Source organism: Rutilus rutilus, assembly GCF_951802725.1.
Source record: "Rutilus rutilus genome assembly, chromosome: 16".
Classification (NCBI taxonomy): domain Eukaryota; kingdom Metazoa; phylum Chordata; class Actinopteri; order Cypriniformes; family Leuciscidae; genus Rutilus; species Rutilus rutilus.
In genome coordinates this window covers 35241286-35260374 of record NC_140224.1, presented here as the reverse complement: position 1 = coordinate 35260374, position 19089 = coordinate 35241286, and the positions used below count along the sequence as shown (strand labels likewise).

The 19089-nt window shown below is 36.2% G+C and overlaps 1 protein-coding gene across 1 annotated transcript in view; it reads left to right on the top strand.

Moving 5' to 3' along the window:
• The window catches only part of LOC311306287 (uncharacterized protein), a gene marked incomplete at its 3' end in the record, with an annotated part of 44848 nt that extends 28577 nt beyond the window's left edge, over positions 1 to 16271 (top strand). The window contains exons 16-18 of the mRNA XM_084434609.1: positions 9134 to 9435; positions 15254 to 15389; positions 15871 to 16271. Coding sequence (XP_084290735.1) covers positions 9134 to 9435; positions 15254 to 15389; positions 15871 to 16271 — 839 coding nt within the window. The remainder of the gene's footprint in view (positions 1 to 9133; positions 9436 to 15253; positions 15390 to 15870) is intronic.
• Positions 16272 to 19089: the final 2818 nt, after the last annotated feature.

Here is a 19089-nt window from a genome sequence, read left to right as displayed (position 1 = left end):
AGAAACCACTCAGTTTTAGCATGTGCAGAATGAGGCCTGGCATTGTCTTTCTCCCCAGGAAAGATGTCATCTTGATGGCAGTTTATGTCTCTGTATAATCTAAATATACTGTCAGTGCTACCTTCACACAAATGCAAGTTACCCACTGATGCCTCCCAATACCATGACAGATGTTTGCTTTTGCATCTGTCACTGATGAAAGTCTGGTTGGTCCCTTTCGTCTTTGGGACTGAGAACTCGATGTCTGTTTTTCCCCAAAACAAGCTGAAACATGGACTCATCTGACCACAGCATACACTGTCTTCTAGACCATCTGAGATGAGCTCGGGCCCAGAGAACTCGCCGGAATCTTTGTTAGAACTCATGTATAGCTTTCTCCTTGCGTAACAGAGATTCAAGTGGCATTTCTTGATGCAGTGTCAGACTGTGTTAAAGGCAGGGTTGGCAGTTTTTTCCAAAAAAATTTTTTTCAAAATTTGTTTCAACTTTCTTTATATACCAATACATAATTAAAATGTCAGTACTCTGAAAAAGAGAGTATAAAAATCGAGTGTCTGTAGTCCTCTCAGGGCGCAATAAACCCAGCTACTTATTTCCATTCGGAACTGTCACTCTCCCTCGCTACCATGGCTACCACCCCTGCTGCTACAGGAGCTGCCCACATGCGCGCACCTGTTTGACCCGAGGAGAGGAAGAGGCACGGAGAGAGGCACGGAAGCTAGGAAGAATCACAATTATGGCAGAGAAAGAGCAGTCAAAATTCCCAGTACCTGCATATACAGTCAGCGAAGGCAAACAAGGCAAAAAAAGGAACTAGTAAGGTAGAAAGGTAGGCTACTTGTCTCCGGAGTGTAATGTTAGTCCTCATTACAATGGAATGGTAATGGAAGCTCTTACATGCAAAACACTGTATATGTTATGAATCTTACACGAAATTCACCTTCATCACAGTGTAACTGATGGTAATGGGAAAACGTGTATCACTGCAACCTGTTTTTAGCTTTGCCTTATGTTCTAGCTCGTTACCGAATCAAACTCAATATATTTTAAACTTTACCAGTATCGATATGCTAGCTTGATAGTGAGTACTAACAGCCATGTTAGTTGTTTATATTCATAATGATAAAGTTAGTGTGTTGCAGCCATCAATATCAAAATTTGCTTATATTTACAAAATACAATTATGTTGTTCAATGAAAACATTGGAAAACTTTGCTTTGTACTTTTGTCAGTTAAAAAAAGGTTAAAGAGAATTGCCATTGCATTTCTTTCACTTGCATTATTGCATTTTACAAAATGACCCAACTTCTGGAAATGGGGTTGTAGCACACGGATCTGATCGTTTCAACTCACAAACTCATTCATTCAATTGCAGCAGTTTAATTCCACAGCTGTTAAACATATAAATCAATTCATGAACATGAAGTAATGAGTTGAGCTCTAATTATTTTAGCATTTTAGCCCAAGGTTTCACAGACAAGGCTTAAGTTTAGTCTCAGACTAAAATACATGTATGAGCTTTTTTAATTGAAAGCAACTTCCACTTTTTATTGGTCTCAGGATGTACACCAGTTAAACATTTTATTTTGCTAGGGTATGTTTATAAAAACTACTTAAAGGCCTAATCCTGGCTTAATCTAAGCCCTGTCTGTGAAACCAGGCATAAATGTTTTAATTTCCATGCATCCACACCTAGGAGTTAAAGGTTTTGGTGTTACATTGTGTTTGGTGAAATTCATTACCCATAAAATGTCATGCATCCTCCAAATTTTTATTCCCAGAGTTCTCATAATTCATGAGTGTGAGATAAGCACACTCGCAAACAACAAAAACACTGGGTTAAAAACAACCCAAGGGCTGGGTAAATATAAAACATAAAGGGCTTGGCAAACACATGTTGGGTTCATTTTACCCAGAAAATTGGGTTGTTTATTTAACCCAGCATAATGGTTTGATTTAACACAGAACAGTTGATTAATTTTTACTATAATACTAGCTTCTTTTTTTTTTTTTTTTTTTAATTCTGTATTAATTTAAATCCTCTAAAGTAACCTTTTTAAAATAGGCTACTCCATACAACCACTGGCTTGCATGATAATTCCTTTATTTTCAATCATATTTTACAATATATTTTATAAATACACATTTCCAATGTGTATGCTCGTTTAACAACTATAGAGAAGTAAAAAATAAACATTTATAAGTAATTCAAGTGTAATTGACCAGTCTCTGTTGTCCCGTTAACGGCGCTGGATCTCTTGCCGGTACTTGTATCATGTTCAGCGGCGGAACTTCTAACTTCTACGTTTTACTCGTAGCCGAGATATGCTGTGACTGACTCCATAACCTGTCCATAAATAATCAGTGTACACTTCTGAAAACATATTTTAACATCATACGTATTTATTCTGTATCTTTTTGAATAAAATCATAACATTTTATGCAAGGTATCAGGCGTTTCCATCACACAAAAAGATCGACGAGACACTCATTTAAGTGACTCATATCACGCCCATGTATTTTGCTTTGAATAAAATTAAATAATATACAGCATAATAGCGAATTTATAGATAAAATAAAATGTACACAAACCTGTAGGCCTATTTTACCGAAGGGACACGCCATTTTGACGGAGCTGCACTGCATGCTCTCTCCTGAAGAGGTCGCAAAAAGCCTGCGATAAATACCTCAATCCCTGGGTTGTTATATCTGACCAGGAACTTGGTCACACAAAAACTACCCAAACACTGGGTTGTTACATCTGACATTACCCCAAAAAAAACCCCAAAAGGCTCACCCCAGGATTTGGGTAGAAAAAATAACCCACAATGTTTTAGAGTGCAGGGTTTTATTGGACCTGATACTATTCTGTGCCAGATCTCATAGATCATTAAGCATGGTGCATTGTTATCCTTGTTTCCTTAATAATGCTGTATTACCAAGATAAGTTAAACTAAAGTCTAAACTCAACTAATCACACTATGGGAGAGCTGCTTTACCACAGAATTAAAAAATTGCCTCATATGTTTGCAATAATGTTTCCTGTGTAAACAGCCCTAATAGATTAAAAAGCTATGACATTGCAGTTTTTGAGAAGAAAAGTTGGCAACCTGCATTATTCTGCTCAAATTAGATATTATTTTGTTATTCATTTAGATACTGTTCATCATGTTCAGGGTGAAGCATGATGGGTAACTGCACTGCTCTGATGAATATGAGAGACAATGGATGAATGTACTTTGAACTAAAGAAAAAGGCTGAATTATCAGAGAAATGTGATGTAGGAAAACCCTTTTGAGTTTTGACAGATTTTCATAGAGCACAACCAGTAATATGAAAAATGAGGAGAAAGATCACTTCTGCTGAAAAAAGACAGAAAATGATATCTTGTTAATGAAAGAAAGTTTCCTGTGTGTGTGTGTGTGTGTGTGTGTGTGTGTGTGTGTGTGTGTGTGTGTGTGTGTGTGTGTGTGTGTGTGTGTGTGTGTGTGTGTGTGTGTGTGTGTGTGTGTGTGTGTGTGTGTGTCAATTTCTCTCTGTGCTATAAGTGTAAAACTCTTACAAATTAAAGTTGACGGAGTAAAGTGCCGAAATGTAGCACTAAATGGCTTTTAAGCTGACACTTTTCACTTGGTTCTGTATACTGAAGTTACTTTGATTTGTGTAACAAACAACGAGAGGTGTTTGGAAGTACATTAAAATGTTACAGAAAAGTACTTGTTCGCCATATTTTATGTGGAGAAAAGCACTTTTTAAATGTTTAACTTATTTGGTGTGTGGATATCTTCCCATTATGCAAATGATATTGAAATGTTTGTAAGACTGGAAAAACTGGAAGAGAGGGCAACTCTCGGAGAAAACAAAGGAAATTAACATTTGAACTCTCTCTTGTGAAATTAGCATCACCATTCGAGACGCAAGTCTCACCTCAGAATCATCCTAATCTACATCTCTTGGCCTTGACTCCACATTCCCCCGTTCCTTCTCTCTCTCATGCTGAGATCACCTGAAATTCACCCAAAAAATCTATATGGTTTAATATGAATAACTATCATACAGTATTATACATGTTTGGAATAATTTGAAATGTCTCAGTGCGACTGGTACAAAGGTCTCATTACTAAAGAAGTAAACCAAAAGGTAAAAAGGTTCTTAAGAGTTTAGAGATAACTTGCACACAGAGGAGGGTGTGTCTTCCAGGTAAATGGCATCCTGCCCAAAAGGTGTAAACTCTGAATGCAAATTCCCATTGGTAGCAAATGTTTCCATGTGAAAGAAGTTTCTGTCTATGTAAAGAAATGCAACAAGAGGCTCAGGGCGATTTGTAGCTCACATTAGCCCGTGATGTGGAGTGTGGGCAAGACACTCAGCATCATGCATTTCTTGAGTCAGGTTCATCTTTTACTCTTTATCTCTGAGCATTTGATGGTATTGTATTGATTATCTTTGAACCGATTATGAAATTGGCATGATACATTTACCTGACATAATAAATTGTTACATTTGATTTAATTCTGACTTGCTCTGATATTGTTTTCCCAAGTAGATTAAACGGATTCGTATGTTACCGCAAAGGCTGCGTCAGATTAGTGAAGACTGATATTTGGCACTAATTCAAGTGTACTTGGTTTTGTAAAGACAAGAAGTGAATTTCCGTTTAGGACATCAAAATGCTGCTTGACCAACCTAAATCTGGGTGTGTTTTACCTCTGTTTTAATTTAATGTCACTTTAGATAAGTGTACGTGGGAAACCACAGCATGACCAATCCAAAGCTATTATAAGACAAGTAATGTTGGTCGACTTATATCTGTTATATCTTTGATAATAAGATATCGGGTATATAGCCAATTACCTCTGTTTAGTGACCGAAGCTGGCGAGTTTGTGATCGTGAGACCCGCGTTAAACAGAAGGCGTGAGGACTTCAAAGCTACATAACTTCCTAGCATGAATGGGTAAAATATAAGTAAAGAGTTGAAAAGAATAATCAAATGTGCTGCAAAACTATTATATAATTGACCATTAACCAATTGGCATTCTAACCTAAATTTGAGGCCGTGATAAAATGGAGTCATATAAGTTTAATTGGAACTAAATTACTTTGCCACGCGGAAAAGACAGTAACGCGCAGAGACCTTCACTCATTCTATCGGATACCGCCATTGGACCGATTTAGACGGATTTACACGTTCAATAAGCACATATAGGTGGTGTGGTGTTTAGGTGCAATCTGATCCAGAAATGTGAAGTGAAAAGTAGCTGAGAGGGAGAAACAAAAGCCTAATCATAAGCAGAGGCAACATTAAAAGGTTTGAAATGAGACAAAATATTAGAGGGAAAAATCACTGTGACAAGGTGATTGATTACCTGTAAGTCTACCTGACACAGGAATAAGAGTTTTTTAATGACGGGCTGTGAAATTCAAATGTTCCTCCAGAGTGTCAGTCGTCACACATCCTTTGAGGCTGAACGGCTCCAGAACAGGCACTCGGACTCGGTCACAGAACAGTGCACTGATCCCAACTCACCTCGCTCAGGTTTCTGCATCAAACATCAGAGAGTTACACTACTGCTCATGACGTTCCAGAGCTGTTACACCCAAAGCTTAGAACTAGTCCAGTTGCTGGATCGAGATGTTTGGAGCAGTTTTTTTGAGAAAAGACATCTGTGGGTTTATGATGGGAAATTGCTCAGTTGTTTTAAGAAATTTGAGACGGGACAGTAATACTTAAAAAAACACTTTAAAATAAGGTCTCATTTGTTAACTTTAGTTAATGCATTAGTTTATATGAACTAGTTATATTACTAAATTTTAGAGCGCTTATTAACCTTGTTAACAAATGGAACTTTATTTTAAAGATTTACCATCAAATTTGGTTCTTCTAATAGTGACAATGTAGTTAGAGATGATAACAATGCAGTTTTGAATATTTTCTGGATTTAGTGCAATCTCATAACATTATACTGTAGGCAGTATTTCAGTAAATTCTCAAACCTTTATTGGAAAATTAAAGATTCAGAACAGAACTGTGACCCATTTTTCAACCCATCCATTGAGACCATTACAGTATGAGAAATTTCAGTTCAGAGTTTCTACATAAACTAAACGCAGATAGAACAATGCTGCCTTCTTGTGTTCAGTTTTGTCTATGTTTCTCTCACTTCTCGCCATGTATACACATAAATTTATATGTCATGGTTTTTATGGTCTTTTTGTTGCCAGCGCAGTGTATTATCTGTATGCATTCTGTGTTTTAAAAGAAGTTTAATGCTTGGGTTGTGAAAAATCCAGTGTAGAATCATTATCTTATAAAAACCTCAGTATTTATAAAAAAAAAAAAAAAAAAAACTTGGTGTAAACAATTTTCATGTATGTAAAAACAAATATTGCATCACAATAAGTGTAATTGTGATTGTCAAAACATTTGGTAACTTAATAGAATTTTATGAAGTTTAGTGACAACGTTACAATGTTTACATTGTACAATGACTGGTAGGATACAGTTTTTATTATTGCTTGACAAAAAATTCAAGATTTCAATTCCATTCTTGTGATTTTATTCCGATTTTGATTCAATATTGACTAATTTGGATACATGTTTATTTAAAATTTTATAAAAAAAAATAATCTCACCTAATGCTGTAACAGAGGGCCCAATCTGCTGGTATTATTAAATGTTAAAAATAACAAATTAAATTTAATATATGGCAGTTTTTGTTATAATAACAATTATTTAATGACATAAGTAAAAATATAATAAATATGTAATATAGTGCTCAGCAAAATCTCTCTTTTTCTATTCAATTAACATGCTATGGTCATTAATTGGCTTTCCTGAGCTAAATGTAACGTTATGTGTTCTCCTGCTGTTATATTGACCTCTCTCCGTGGTTGAAAAACACTGATTGGTCGATATTATGTATACTTTCGGTAAGTTGTACTGCATCTTTAAATAAAAAAGTAACAGATGATCGGTTCACGTGCACTTGAACTGAGGCGCTCAGCGATCTGTCACGTCACATTTACAAGCACCAAATGTATTTTTGTCTGAATTTGGTAATAAAATTGACGGAATCTAAGAGCTGAGAATTAGTTTAATATTAAAAGTAGCTCTTTGCTCCTCAATTTTTCTGTGCGTGAGAAAATGGATGTGTGGCGTGAGAGCGTGTGAAAAGTGTCAATTGCATGAGTCTCACGTTCAATGCGTGAGAGTTGGCAGCCCTGGACCTAATGCAGCTATGTTTTGTCTGTTGTGGTTTTTGCTGTTGTCTTCTCCTCCTTTAGGATTGGTCCTGGACATAATGAGAAGCTATTGGTGGTTGGACCAGAGAAGAGGCCTGGACTATAAATTCCCCGGAATATTTTATTTTATGATTCGTAGGGAAGTTATTTTTTTGTGGGAAAGTTAGTTTCTGTTTGTTTATTGTTTTGGCATTAGCTCACCCCTGAAGATTTTGCTTCGAATCTTTTCCTTGTTTGTTTGATTCTTTCTTTTCAAGAGATTGTTTTGTAAAATTTGAAGTACACCGCTCTGAAGACAAACAAGAGAGCATGAAAAGACAATAATAATAAAAAAAGGCTAACTAAGAAGTATTGTTTTGTTGTTTATGTCACATCCCTGACCTAGACCAGGGACCGTAACAAGTGTAAAAGCACTGCTTTGACAAAATTATTATGGTTGATTATTGCTCTTGAAATTGTAATGATAATTATTAAGTCGACAAAGTTTTCTTGGTGGGGGAAAAGCACATCATATTCTGCTGACAGACAAAACAAGCTCTGTTAATTAATTTGTTTAATGCTTTTTACGGATTAGGGGGAAAAAAGACTTAACATTGGTTATTTCAGTAGCATGAAAAACAAAACAGTTATTCAAACTGGGAAAATAGCTATAAGTCTACATTAAGAAAGTGATCAAAGAAAACCGTATTCGTGCTTCTACAACTACTATACAAATCCATATTACGGCAAGAAACACTCACTTAAGTAAAGAGAAAAGAAAGTCCATCTATACTTTAAGAAATGAAGGTCAGTCAATCCGAAAAATCTCAAGAACTTTGAATGTGTCCCCGAGTTCAGTCGCCAAACCCATCAAACGCTATTATGAAACTGGCTCTCTTGAGGACCGTCCCAGAAAAGGAAATCCAAGAGCCTAAAAAACCGCAGATTTACAGCACCTCATATTATCCCCACATAAATGCTTCTCGGAGGTCAAGTGGCAGATATATTTCAACATCCACTGTTCAGAGGAGACTGCACGAGTCAGGCCTTCATGGTCGAATTGCGGCAAAGAAACCATTACTTCTGAAGAACAACAAGCAGAAGAGACTTGCTTGGGCCAAAAACACAAGGAATGGACATTAGATCAGTGGAAAACTGTCTCTTGGTCTGATGAGTCCAGATTTGAGATTTTTGGTTCTAAACGCTGTCTTTGTTAGTTGTAGAGGGTGAACGGATGGTTCCTGAATGTGTGGTTCCCATGTGAAGCATGGAGGAGGAGGTGTGATGGTGTGGGGGGGCTTTTCTGGTGACACTGTTGAGCCCCTTTCACACAGAGATTCCGGAAAATACACGGATAAAGTGACCCAGGATTTGACCCGGGTTCGTTTGATTTTGGTTCATTCACACTGCCAGTGATTTTCCGGAATCAGAGAGTGCGTTCACACACAACCCGTAAAGACACGTGACATCGATGTGACTTGTAATGTCTCAGCAGCGTCTTAAGTTTGCTTATGAGCTGCGATTTCTCTCTCGAGAAACCACGCTTGTGCATTTTTTTTTCTCTGATTCGATCATAAACTTGCGCATTACGTACCATTTCACAGCTGGCCAACAATCCTGGCTTCAGCGCTATCACTACGACACGGCATTATTACGGCTTTTGTTCACACAGCGCGCGTTCCGGGACTGAACACGGCAATGTTACTAGGTCCCCAACCCGGCATCTATGCCGGCATCAATCCCGGGTCGTGTTTGCGTTCACACAGAAGGCGTTCTGGCAATTTCATCATCATCATCACACTGTGTGAAAGGGGCTATGGTGACTTAGTCAAAATTTAGGCCACACTTAACCAGCATGGCTACTACAGCATTTTGCAGCAACATGCTATCCCATCTGCTTTGCACTTACAGTAGTGGGGCCATCATTTGTTTTCCAACAGGACAATGATCCCAAACACACCTCTAGGTTATCTGAGAGCAATTTGTCCAAGGAGGACAGTGATGGAGTGCTGCATCAGATGTCCTGGCCTCCACAATCACCTGATCTAAATCCAATTGAGATGGTTTGGGATGAGTTGGACCTAAGAGTGAAGGAAAAGCAGCTAACACCTCTAGGAACTCCTTCAAGATTGCTGGAAAACCATTCAACCAGGGGAGTACCTCATGAGGCGGACTGGGAGAATGAGTGTGCTAAGCTGTCATCAAAGCTGAATGTACTTCCGACAATCTAAAATATATAACATATTCTGTGTTGTTTAACACTTTTTTGTTCACTACATAATTCCATATGTGTTCTTTCATAGATTGTATGTCTTCAGTATTAATGTAAAATGTTGAAAATAATAAAGGAGAAGGTGTGACCAAACTTTTCACTGGTACTGTATGTTTATTTAATTAGCTGTAAAAGTTTGGGCAATGCTCTTTTAATGCTCTTTCTCGGAAATCTTCCTTCCAGATCAGTGGGTTTTATTGTTTTATTGAAGGGGTTTGATCTCAGACTTTTGACTCGCTTTATGTGATGAACAGATTGACTTTAGGCTTTTATTCACAAAGAAACTTCATCAACTCACACATCAGTTAAAGTCTTATAGGTTTGAAGCGACATGAGGGTGAGTAAATGATGACAGAATTTACATTATTGGGTGAACTAACCCTTTAATGAGGACATTTTGGACCTCACAAGTAGTCAAACCTACACACACTCTGTAACATGATTAAAACAATGCTGAAACTGTTAATTTGAGACGTGTTTTTTTTTTTTTTACTTTTTGACACTATCTGCTTGTACATATAGTGCTAAAGCTAGAAAAAAAATTATATCATGACACCATTTATTGGTTTTATTACTGATATATGACTAATAGTGAAACGTGGAATGTGCACCCGTGATCTTTGTCTTGTCTGCATGTAACCGCACGTCTGATTCCCACAGGTTTAGCAGTCATTGGGCACATTCATTCTTCACATAATCTGTTCAGTACTTCAGAAATCACCAAAAAACAAGGTTAGATTGACAAAAAAAACAGTGAACCCTACACCAACATGGAATGAATTAGGTTTCTAAAGGAAATGTAGAGGAGTTCAAGTGAGTGATTCAGTCGTCATTGCAGCATGTGACACTGGTACAATTCGTGTTTTAAATAATCAGTAAGAGAAACATTATACGTTTCAAAAGGAAATACTGGAGCACAGCAAACAACTAAACATTTCTTGGTAACACTTTACACTAAGGTTCCCTTGGTAAAGGGTTTATAAAGGTGTTTGTTAATGATTAATGAATCATTTAAAAATACCTTATAAATTATTGATAAGCAGTTACAACGGCATGAATAAAAACGGCAACTTTAACACACTACCTGCCAAATAGTGAGACATTTTTAACTCACATGTTATAAATGCTTAATACATGTATTTTCACACTTATTTAACTCAAACACAGATTCCTGATTTATTTCTTGATGCAGCGAAAATGTACAATCATAGTGAGACTGAAGGGTGTTGTGGTTTTCTTATATCTCAAGACACAGTCTTACCCGTGATAGCCGTGATATTTCTTGTTTATCAAGATGAAATTATCAAACTTTATAAAAAAAAAAGAGCACAACCATAACATGATGGGATATTAATAATAATAATAATAATAATAATAAAAATCCAGTATTAGTTACCCGTTACTGACAAAAATAGTAAACTGACAACTACTAAATGCTTTATAACTACCTGAATTAATCATGAATTACAGTATAGGAATACGTGTTAATAAAGCATTTATGGTAACACTACAATAAGGTTCATTACTTAACATTAGTTAATGTATTAACTAACCTCAACTAACAATGAGCAATACATTTGTTACAGTATTCATTCATCTTTGTTAATATAAGTTACTAAAAATGAATCTGTTCATTGTTTGTTCATGTTAGTTCACAGTGCATGAACTAATGTTAACAAATACAACATCTGATTTTAATAATGTATTAGTAAATGTGGAAATTAGTATTCACTAAGATTCATAAATGCTGAATAAGTATTGCTCATTCTTAGTTTATGTTAGCGAAAGTAGTTAACTAATGTTAACTAATGAACCTTATTGTAAAGTGTTACCGCATTTGTTAACACACTGAGGAACCTTACTATATGTCTAAGATGTATAAATGTACATTTAAATATATTATTAAACATTTACTTACACTTTTCTAAATGATCTTATGAACCACTGACAACTCCTAAATAACTGGTTTGTAAATAATGTAATATTTAATTTAGAAATGATAAAGTGATCATTAATTACAGTATCACAGAGACAAAGGACAAGTTTGTGAGATGCAGGGTACAGTACTGTAAAAATAGGGGTACAAGGAGGAGGAAGAACAAAAAAAAAAAATTGCAAAGAGCAAAGTAGAGTAGTAATTTCTGATCAATTTTGAGCTACTATGATAAAATTCTCTCCATTAAAAGTCTCCATTATCTCCACCAGCTCAGCGTTAGCGGGGCAGGGAGGCTGGGCGGCTTCAGCCATTTCAGCATCTGACAGAGCATCCTCGCCCAGCAGCTATTTCTCTATTCAAATGATAAATGAATGTTGTACTTTTTTCTAAATTGGTTTCTGTTCATTTTTTTCTTCTTCAGGAAATCAGTCACTGTCCTCTCAGTAAGTTCCTGCAAAACTGAACTCCTACAAGCTGTTCGAACCTTGTTCAAGAAAACATCCTTCTGAGGACGCATGAAAATGATCAGATTAATCTAATGACTTTATCCAGCTATTCATTTTCTTCTGTGTGGGCCTCTGACGTGAGTTCACATTGTCTTTACTAACTTTCTTTTTGTTGTTGTTTTTTGTGCACAAAAAGTATTCTCGTTGCTTGATAAACTTAAGGTTGAGCCACTGTAGTCACTTGTACTATTTTAAACATTGTCTTTACTAACTTTCTGGGCCGGCAAGTTTCAATAACAGAGAAGCCTATGGAGGAGTGAGACGGCTCTCAGATTTCATCAAAAATACCTTGATGAACGAAAGTCTTACGGGGTTGGAACAACATGAGGGTGAGTAATTACTGACAGAATTTTCATTTTTAGGTGAACTAACCCTTTAAGTAAAAATGCTAAATGAGTAAATATTGTATCATCTACAGTATGCAACATCTAGTGAACACCAATTCATTAAATCTTGTTTTAAAGGAGATTTTAGGATGGATTTTTCACAATTTAGAGACTATGTGTTCAAAAGCACTACGCTTGCCTCAAACTACTCATTGTCAAGAAGATCCTCCTGAAACCTCCTTCACTCAAGCAGGTCTCTTATTTTTATAAAGCTTTATGCTCTTAGAGTTAAAACTTGGAATCACAGATTGGCCTTGAAGAGGGAGCTTGGGGTGGATATTCAGAAGAGGAATAGGAGAAGGTTTGGGCTCTCTGTATACAATACAAGAGAGATTCAGCTAAACTAAACATGGTCCAAAGTTTTGGTTGAATTGAGTCACACATTTGGCTTAATCTTAGAGTTGGGCCTGTTATTATTACTTCTAGGTTAACTATTTGGAAATCTATTTTGATGTCTTGGATTAGAGATAAATCCTTTAATTCATTTAAAGCTACTAAAACATACCAAATTCATTTGCTTTACAGTAATTAATTGCAATTCATATTCAAACCGTGGTAACTTTTCTAAGCTTTTATTACTAATTTTAGGTAATCAAAAATGCAGGGTTTACAGACATTTAGCATGTTTTCAATTATGTAAGTACAGTAGACAAAATTCAAAGCATCTTTTTCACTACACATAACGTAGGGTTTACCCGGACCACACACACACACACACACACACACGATGGGTTTTCATGTTTCATTACTTAATAAATCACTGATGAAACAAGATAAGCTTCAGAGGAAATCAAATGAGAGAATTATTTGGAAAAATATTTTTGCTGTCATGGGTTAGCGTTAAATCACTCTCTCTGAAACGCTGGCATAAAATTTTACGATTATTCCTTTGAAGCTCCTGACGTGATATTCACTCCTCAACGTTTTTATTTTTTTTAAATGTTATTACATTTGGACCCCATAGATTCATAATATTAAACCATCTTCATCTGACATTATGTGAAATGGTATGACAGAACATCCTAACTGTTTAAATTATCTTGTTTGAAGATTGGGACAAAACGTTTGCAGAACAGAAAGTCCCAAATTGTAAAAAAACAAAACAAAAAACTGTAAAACCTGTGATTTTGTGAAATCAAACCGACTGTTTTCAGTATCTCAGTATCTACAGTTTCATATTTATAGTTAATAAGCTTAACCTTATCAGTTTAAAGATTATATGGGCAAACAAACTTGTGAAATGTAATGTGGCATATCTGAGGATTTTCTAATAATTTCTGATGAAATTTAACGGAAGCAGCCCACATAATTGGCATTCATTGTGAAATGAACACTATGTCAAAACATTTTATTTTTTTGGAAAAACGTGAAAACCTGTGGATGAACTTCCTGACTTGGTATCTATACATTATATGAACATCTTTATATATGTTTTAAAGATGTATTTATGCACTTTGGTATTACTAAAGAGTAAATTTGTCAAAATTCTTAGTCCTAAACTCAAAAGAGATCATCAAATTTGTACAATATAAAACATATATTTTGTAAGTATTTCATCTGTTCTACATTTTTTAGTACTAATTTCAAGTCATCAAAAATTCACAATTTATAGACATTCTAGTATATTTTCAATTATGTACAGTTTCAGTTTATGTTCAGTTTAATACATTTGTCAATTCTTAATGGTTAATCAATGAATCATTCATACATTTCCACAGATATAGATTCTATAGAACTGCTTTGCAATTTCTGACCCTGACAATGAATTCTCAAAGGCATGCTCTCATGTTTTCATGACAGTTGTACATATTCCACATAATCATTGTTTCAAAACACACAATTCTTATAACATGAATTGAGAACATTTGGTTCAATCACCAAAACACAACTGTATCTTCTTTCAATTTACTACTTTCAACAATCAGTTAATTCAGTAGCGAGCGCTGCAAGATACATGTTTCACATAAGCATTGTTGCTGAATTAAAGATGTTACAGTACAGGCTGTATTTGTAATTTTTGTTACTGTATCTGTTTAGTGAGTTATGAAAAGGCATGATCAAGATCACAGAAACATTTCTGCATTTCTACATTTTCAAAAAACATCACTTAGTATAATTTATAAGCTGTTCCCTTTCGAGGGAACTCGGGATGCGTCAATGATGTTTTGGCAACGCCTCCACGTGATTAAGTCTGAAGCACGTATGTCAACCAAGCGTGCCGCACAAGTGACACCACCCACCGCCCTATACACGGACCTGCCGGTGACTTCTTCTTCTTTGTGTTTTACAGCGGTTGGCAACCAGCTTTTTTTAAAAAAAAGTGGTATGATAACATTTTATATACATGTTTTGTTATTCAGTTATTTATAAATTATTAGTTAATGAACTAATCATTTATAAAACATGACTACATTCATAAATTCAAGTATTTTATTGTCATTGTGTAGCACAACAAATTTACTCAAGTTTAAATTTCAGAGAAAATGTACATTTAAAATAAAACAACGCAAGTAGTTAACAATATACAATGATAGTCAATATTAAATATTAAGTCAATATTAAAAACATTATTAACATAAAACAGCACCTATGTATAGCATACCACAATAATTTATGAATAATACATTTTAATATAACTGAATTAAAACATTCATAAAAATTCATAAAATGTTAGCATAAAACATATTAATCAAATTAATCATTTGTGAATGTATAGTCATATTTTGTAAATAATTAGTTCATCATTAACTAATAACGTTTAAGGGACTTATAACTGAACATTATTATAAAGTGTTACCCAAACTTAAATAAATAAACAAATACAGTACATGTAGGAGGGAAGAGGTGGGGAAAGAATTAAGGATCAGAGGAAAAGTTTAAAGTGAAAAGTTTACATTATTCTGAAATTATGATGTTTTTAACATTTTATAGAGGGTTCACCCAACTAAAATGACTTCCATGGAAATGGAACGTGAGCACGCCAAGAAAATGAGTGCATCCAGGAATGAGGAGGAGGATCACCCTGTTCCTCTCGTACAAGGCAGTGTAGCACAGTATTTCAGAGGAGGTAGACCCGCCCTAACCCAAGAGAGATTTGACAATCCTTAACTTCATCATTCAAGGATTGCATCCACTTCACACTGTGGAGAGACCAGAATACAGATTTATTCAGAGAGATTTTACCCTCTACGCAAACCCTTTGATGTCCAGGAGAACATTGGGAAGAATGCTTGAGGATGAGTATACATCAATGAAAAGCACACTGTCTATGATTTTGTCCAAACAGAACCATGTATGTACCACAACAGATGGGTGGTCGTCAAACAACAGAAGCTTCCTTGGGGTGACTATCCACTGGATAAACCAAGAAACATTAAGCATCTGCTCTGGGGCATTAGTCTGTCGCAGCATCATAGGGCACCACACATATGATGTTTTAGCTGAGATGTTGCAAGACGTGCACAGAGATTTCAACATAAAAGACAAGGTTACTGTTACAACTACAGATAATGGTTCAAATTTTGTGAAGGCTTTCAATGTCTGTGCAGCAGTTCAAAGAACCATTCAAGACAGAGAAGAGGAGGATGAGGAAGAAGAGGAGGATCACACTGTCTTCATAAATGTCACAGATATTTTTAATAAAACAGAAGAAGACTACAGTCTCCCACTTCATCAGCGATGCACCTGCCACACCCTCAACCTGGTTGCAACGAGAGACAATGAGGGTGCTTTGACCCAATCAGAGGCCTTTAAAAAAGTATCAAGATCAACAATTGGCAAATGCCAGGGACTGTGGAACAAGCAACACAGAAGCACACAAACTTCAGACATTATCAAAGACAAGCTAGGGTGCCAGCTGATAGTTCCCAGTCCAACAAGGTGGAACTCCACTTACCATGCCATGGAGCGCTTGAATACCTGTATCCTGACAAAAGAACAAGACCTCTAGGACGGCCATTCCCAAACTGTGGCCCGCGGACCACTAGTGGTCCGTGAGGGTACTGCAGGTGGTCCGTGGAAAGGCAAAATAAAATATAAAATAATATTTTTTTCCCATTAAAAAAGTAAAAAGAATATGTAGGCCTATATTGATATACAATTTAAATGAAATTGTCAAGTTATTGTGTGATTACTAAAATAGGCTAGTGGCGCTCGGCCGTTCAAGTTCAGTGCCGTTAGAACCACAACATGGATCGGTGAGTAGCAACAGGTTCTCTGAAGAGAAAAGTGGCAGAGGCAGATATGTTCTCATTATCACATCACACGCATAGCCTTTAGTTTATAGGCAGTTTATGAAACGAAATGTTTATAAATGGAATGAATAAGGCCTGTTATTATTTTAATTTCCAGTTAGTTTCTTGATCTCGCATTTCTGAAATGTTTTGCGGATGTGCTGTTAAGTGGACAAACTCAAGCCTAACGTTACTTTTTGAGGACTTGTAAAACTCTGAAGATTAATAATGCCCTAAAATCGCCAAAGGTTTTGAAATGTTGACTATATCCAAGTGTTCTTATTACTACTGTATAGATTTCATACTCCATTGCTATGGAAATAAGCCTGTTGTTCAAATGAACCTGATTATGCCCTCGGGCACTTGAGTAAATAAATAAATAAAATATGTGGCAACCGTTGTGAGCAGTAAACTTTCTTTTAACAAGCCGTATACTGATGTGATGACCAGTTATAGTTTTAGTGCTAGTAAGCCTATTTAGAGGTGCGGATTAATTCAGGTATGTGTAGACATATTTTATTATGTGTATTATGAGGTGGTCCGCGAAAATTTGAGGTGGTCCGCGAAACACAGGCGGCCGCCTGGGGCGCCATCTGCTGGACGGGGCGCAAAATTGCAAAAAAAAAAAAAAAAAAGTTAATTAAATCAAATGTATGTATCATATTATGAAAGCTGCGCACACGCTGTACACTTTTACTGTGCACTGTCCACACACTCTCGCCTTGGGCTCCAAATAACCTAGAGCCGGCCCTGGACATGGGTCACAACGCATTGCATTATGCACCTGACCTGCCGGCGGATGATGTTTTTATTACATCAAGAAAACACCAATACAACACACTGCACTTGGATGAATACATTTATTAGCTTTATTTCGTAATATTTCCAGTTCCATATTATCTTTATTAAAAAATAAGACAATAATGGATTTTATTTTTAAAATCTGACTGCATTCTTGTCAATTTCTAAATGTTTACGTTTTTATTTTTTTGATAAGAAGAAAAAAAACATTATTTTGATTACTTTTTTATTATACGTTTTATTATTATTAAACAATTTCTTGCTTTTTGTTTGTTTTTATTAGTTGTAATTTTTATATAAACATTTAACTTTAAAAATAAAGGTTTTACAACAACATAATCTTCTGTTTTATGTGGGCCTCCATGCTCATCTATTGTACAGTAGCCTATATGATATTGGTGGGGGGTAGTGGGGGCCCACAACAATATTTTTTCAGGAGGCCCTGAATTCTCTAGCTACAGCCCTGAGTACAACACAGGAGTTCCTGCTAGTGCAGCTTGTGAACGACTCTTTAGTGTAGGAAAAGACATTTTCCGACCAAAGAGAAACCGTCTTTCCGATGAAAAGCTTCTATTGTGTCGCGTGAATAAACACCTCTTGTTAAAAAGCTTGGGGTCCAGCCTGGCCACCTCTTGATATGTGGTGGCAGAAACTTGTTTCCATGGAGAGAGATAGATATCTTTCACACACACACACACACACACACACACACACACACACGCACGCACGCACGCACGCACACACACACACACACACACACAAACAAACAAACAAACAAACAAACTCTTGTTATTTATAATCTTAACGGTGGGGGTGTTACGTCCTGTGAAGTAGTCTTTGTGTTTATATTGGGCTGGTGATATTTTCTCTTTTTCTCTCTCTCTCTCTCTCTCTCTCTTTCTCTCATGCAGCACTCCAAATCGTCCACAGCTGATGCTAATTAGCAGGAGCCTGGCTTTTCTGTTGGCAGCCTGTATAAAGCAGCACAGAGACTGTGATCGACAGAATCTCTCGCCAGCTATCACAGACATTGTTGTGAACTGCTGTTGAAAAGAGAACTTATATTCTGTTGTGAAACCTGTTGTGTACAACGACCGTTTAGACTGTGTGAATTTAAATTATTAAACCGTGTCGGGAGACGGGTGCCAATTTATTTGGATTATACATCCCTAAACTTTTCTCCTGTTTATCTCTCGCTAGTCAGGGAGAGAGGTAAGATAACTGTCTTTAATTTTTTATTTATTTTGTTAGATAATTTATCTGGGTTTAAACCTTTTTTTTACAGTCTATGGTTTAAACTTAGGAAGCCCTTGTTTTGTTTGTTATTTTGGCCTGGCCCTCTCCTGACGATCAGGGGGGTATTCCAGAAAGCTTGGTTAACTTACCATTTGGTAAATCATAACCTCTGGGTTGATTTACCCCAAACCCGCATACCATGAGTATGTCGGTTCCAAAACACCTGAGAAGAGTTAGTTTAATCAACCTCCTATTGGTAACCCAGAGCTAATGCGTGCACACGGCGAGTACATAAAGACATTTTCAATGGATCACCGATTTCAGGAGTCACCATGGAAACCCAGGGAGAAAAAAAGCGAGCTACATATTTCGGTGAAACTGAGTTGGAGGTTTTAATGCTTGCTTATGAAGACTATAAGCCCATTATAACAAAAAAAAAAGCAATACTGCTGCATCAGCAGAATAAAGAGAGTTGGCTTGGCAAAAAATAACGGACTG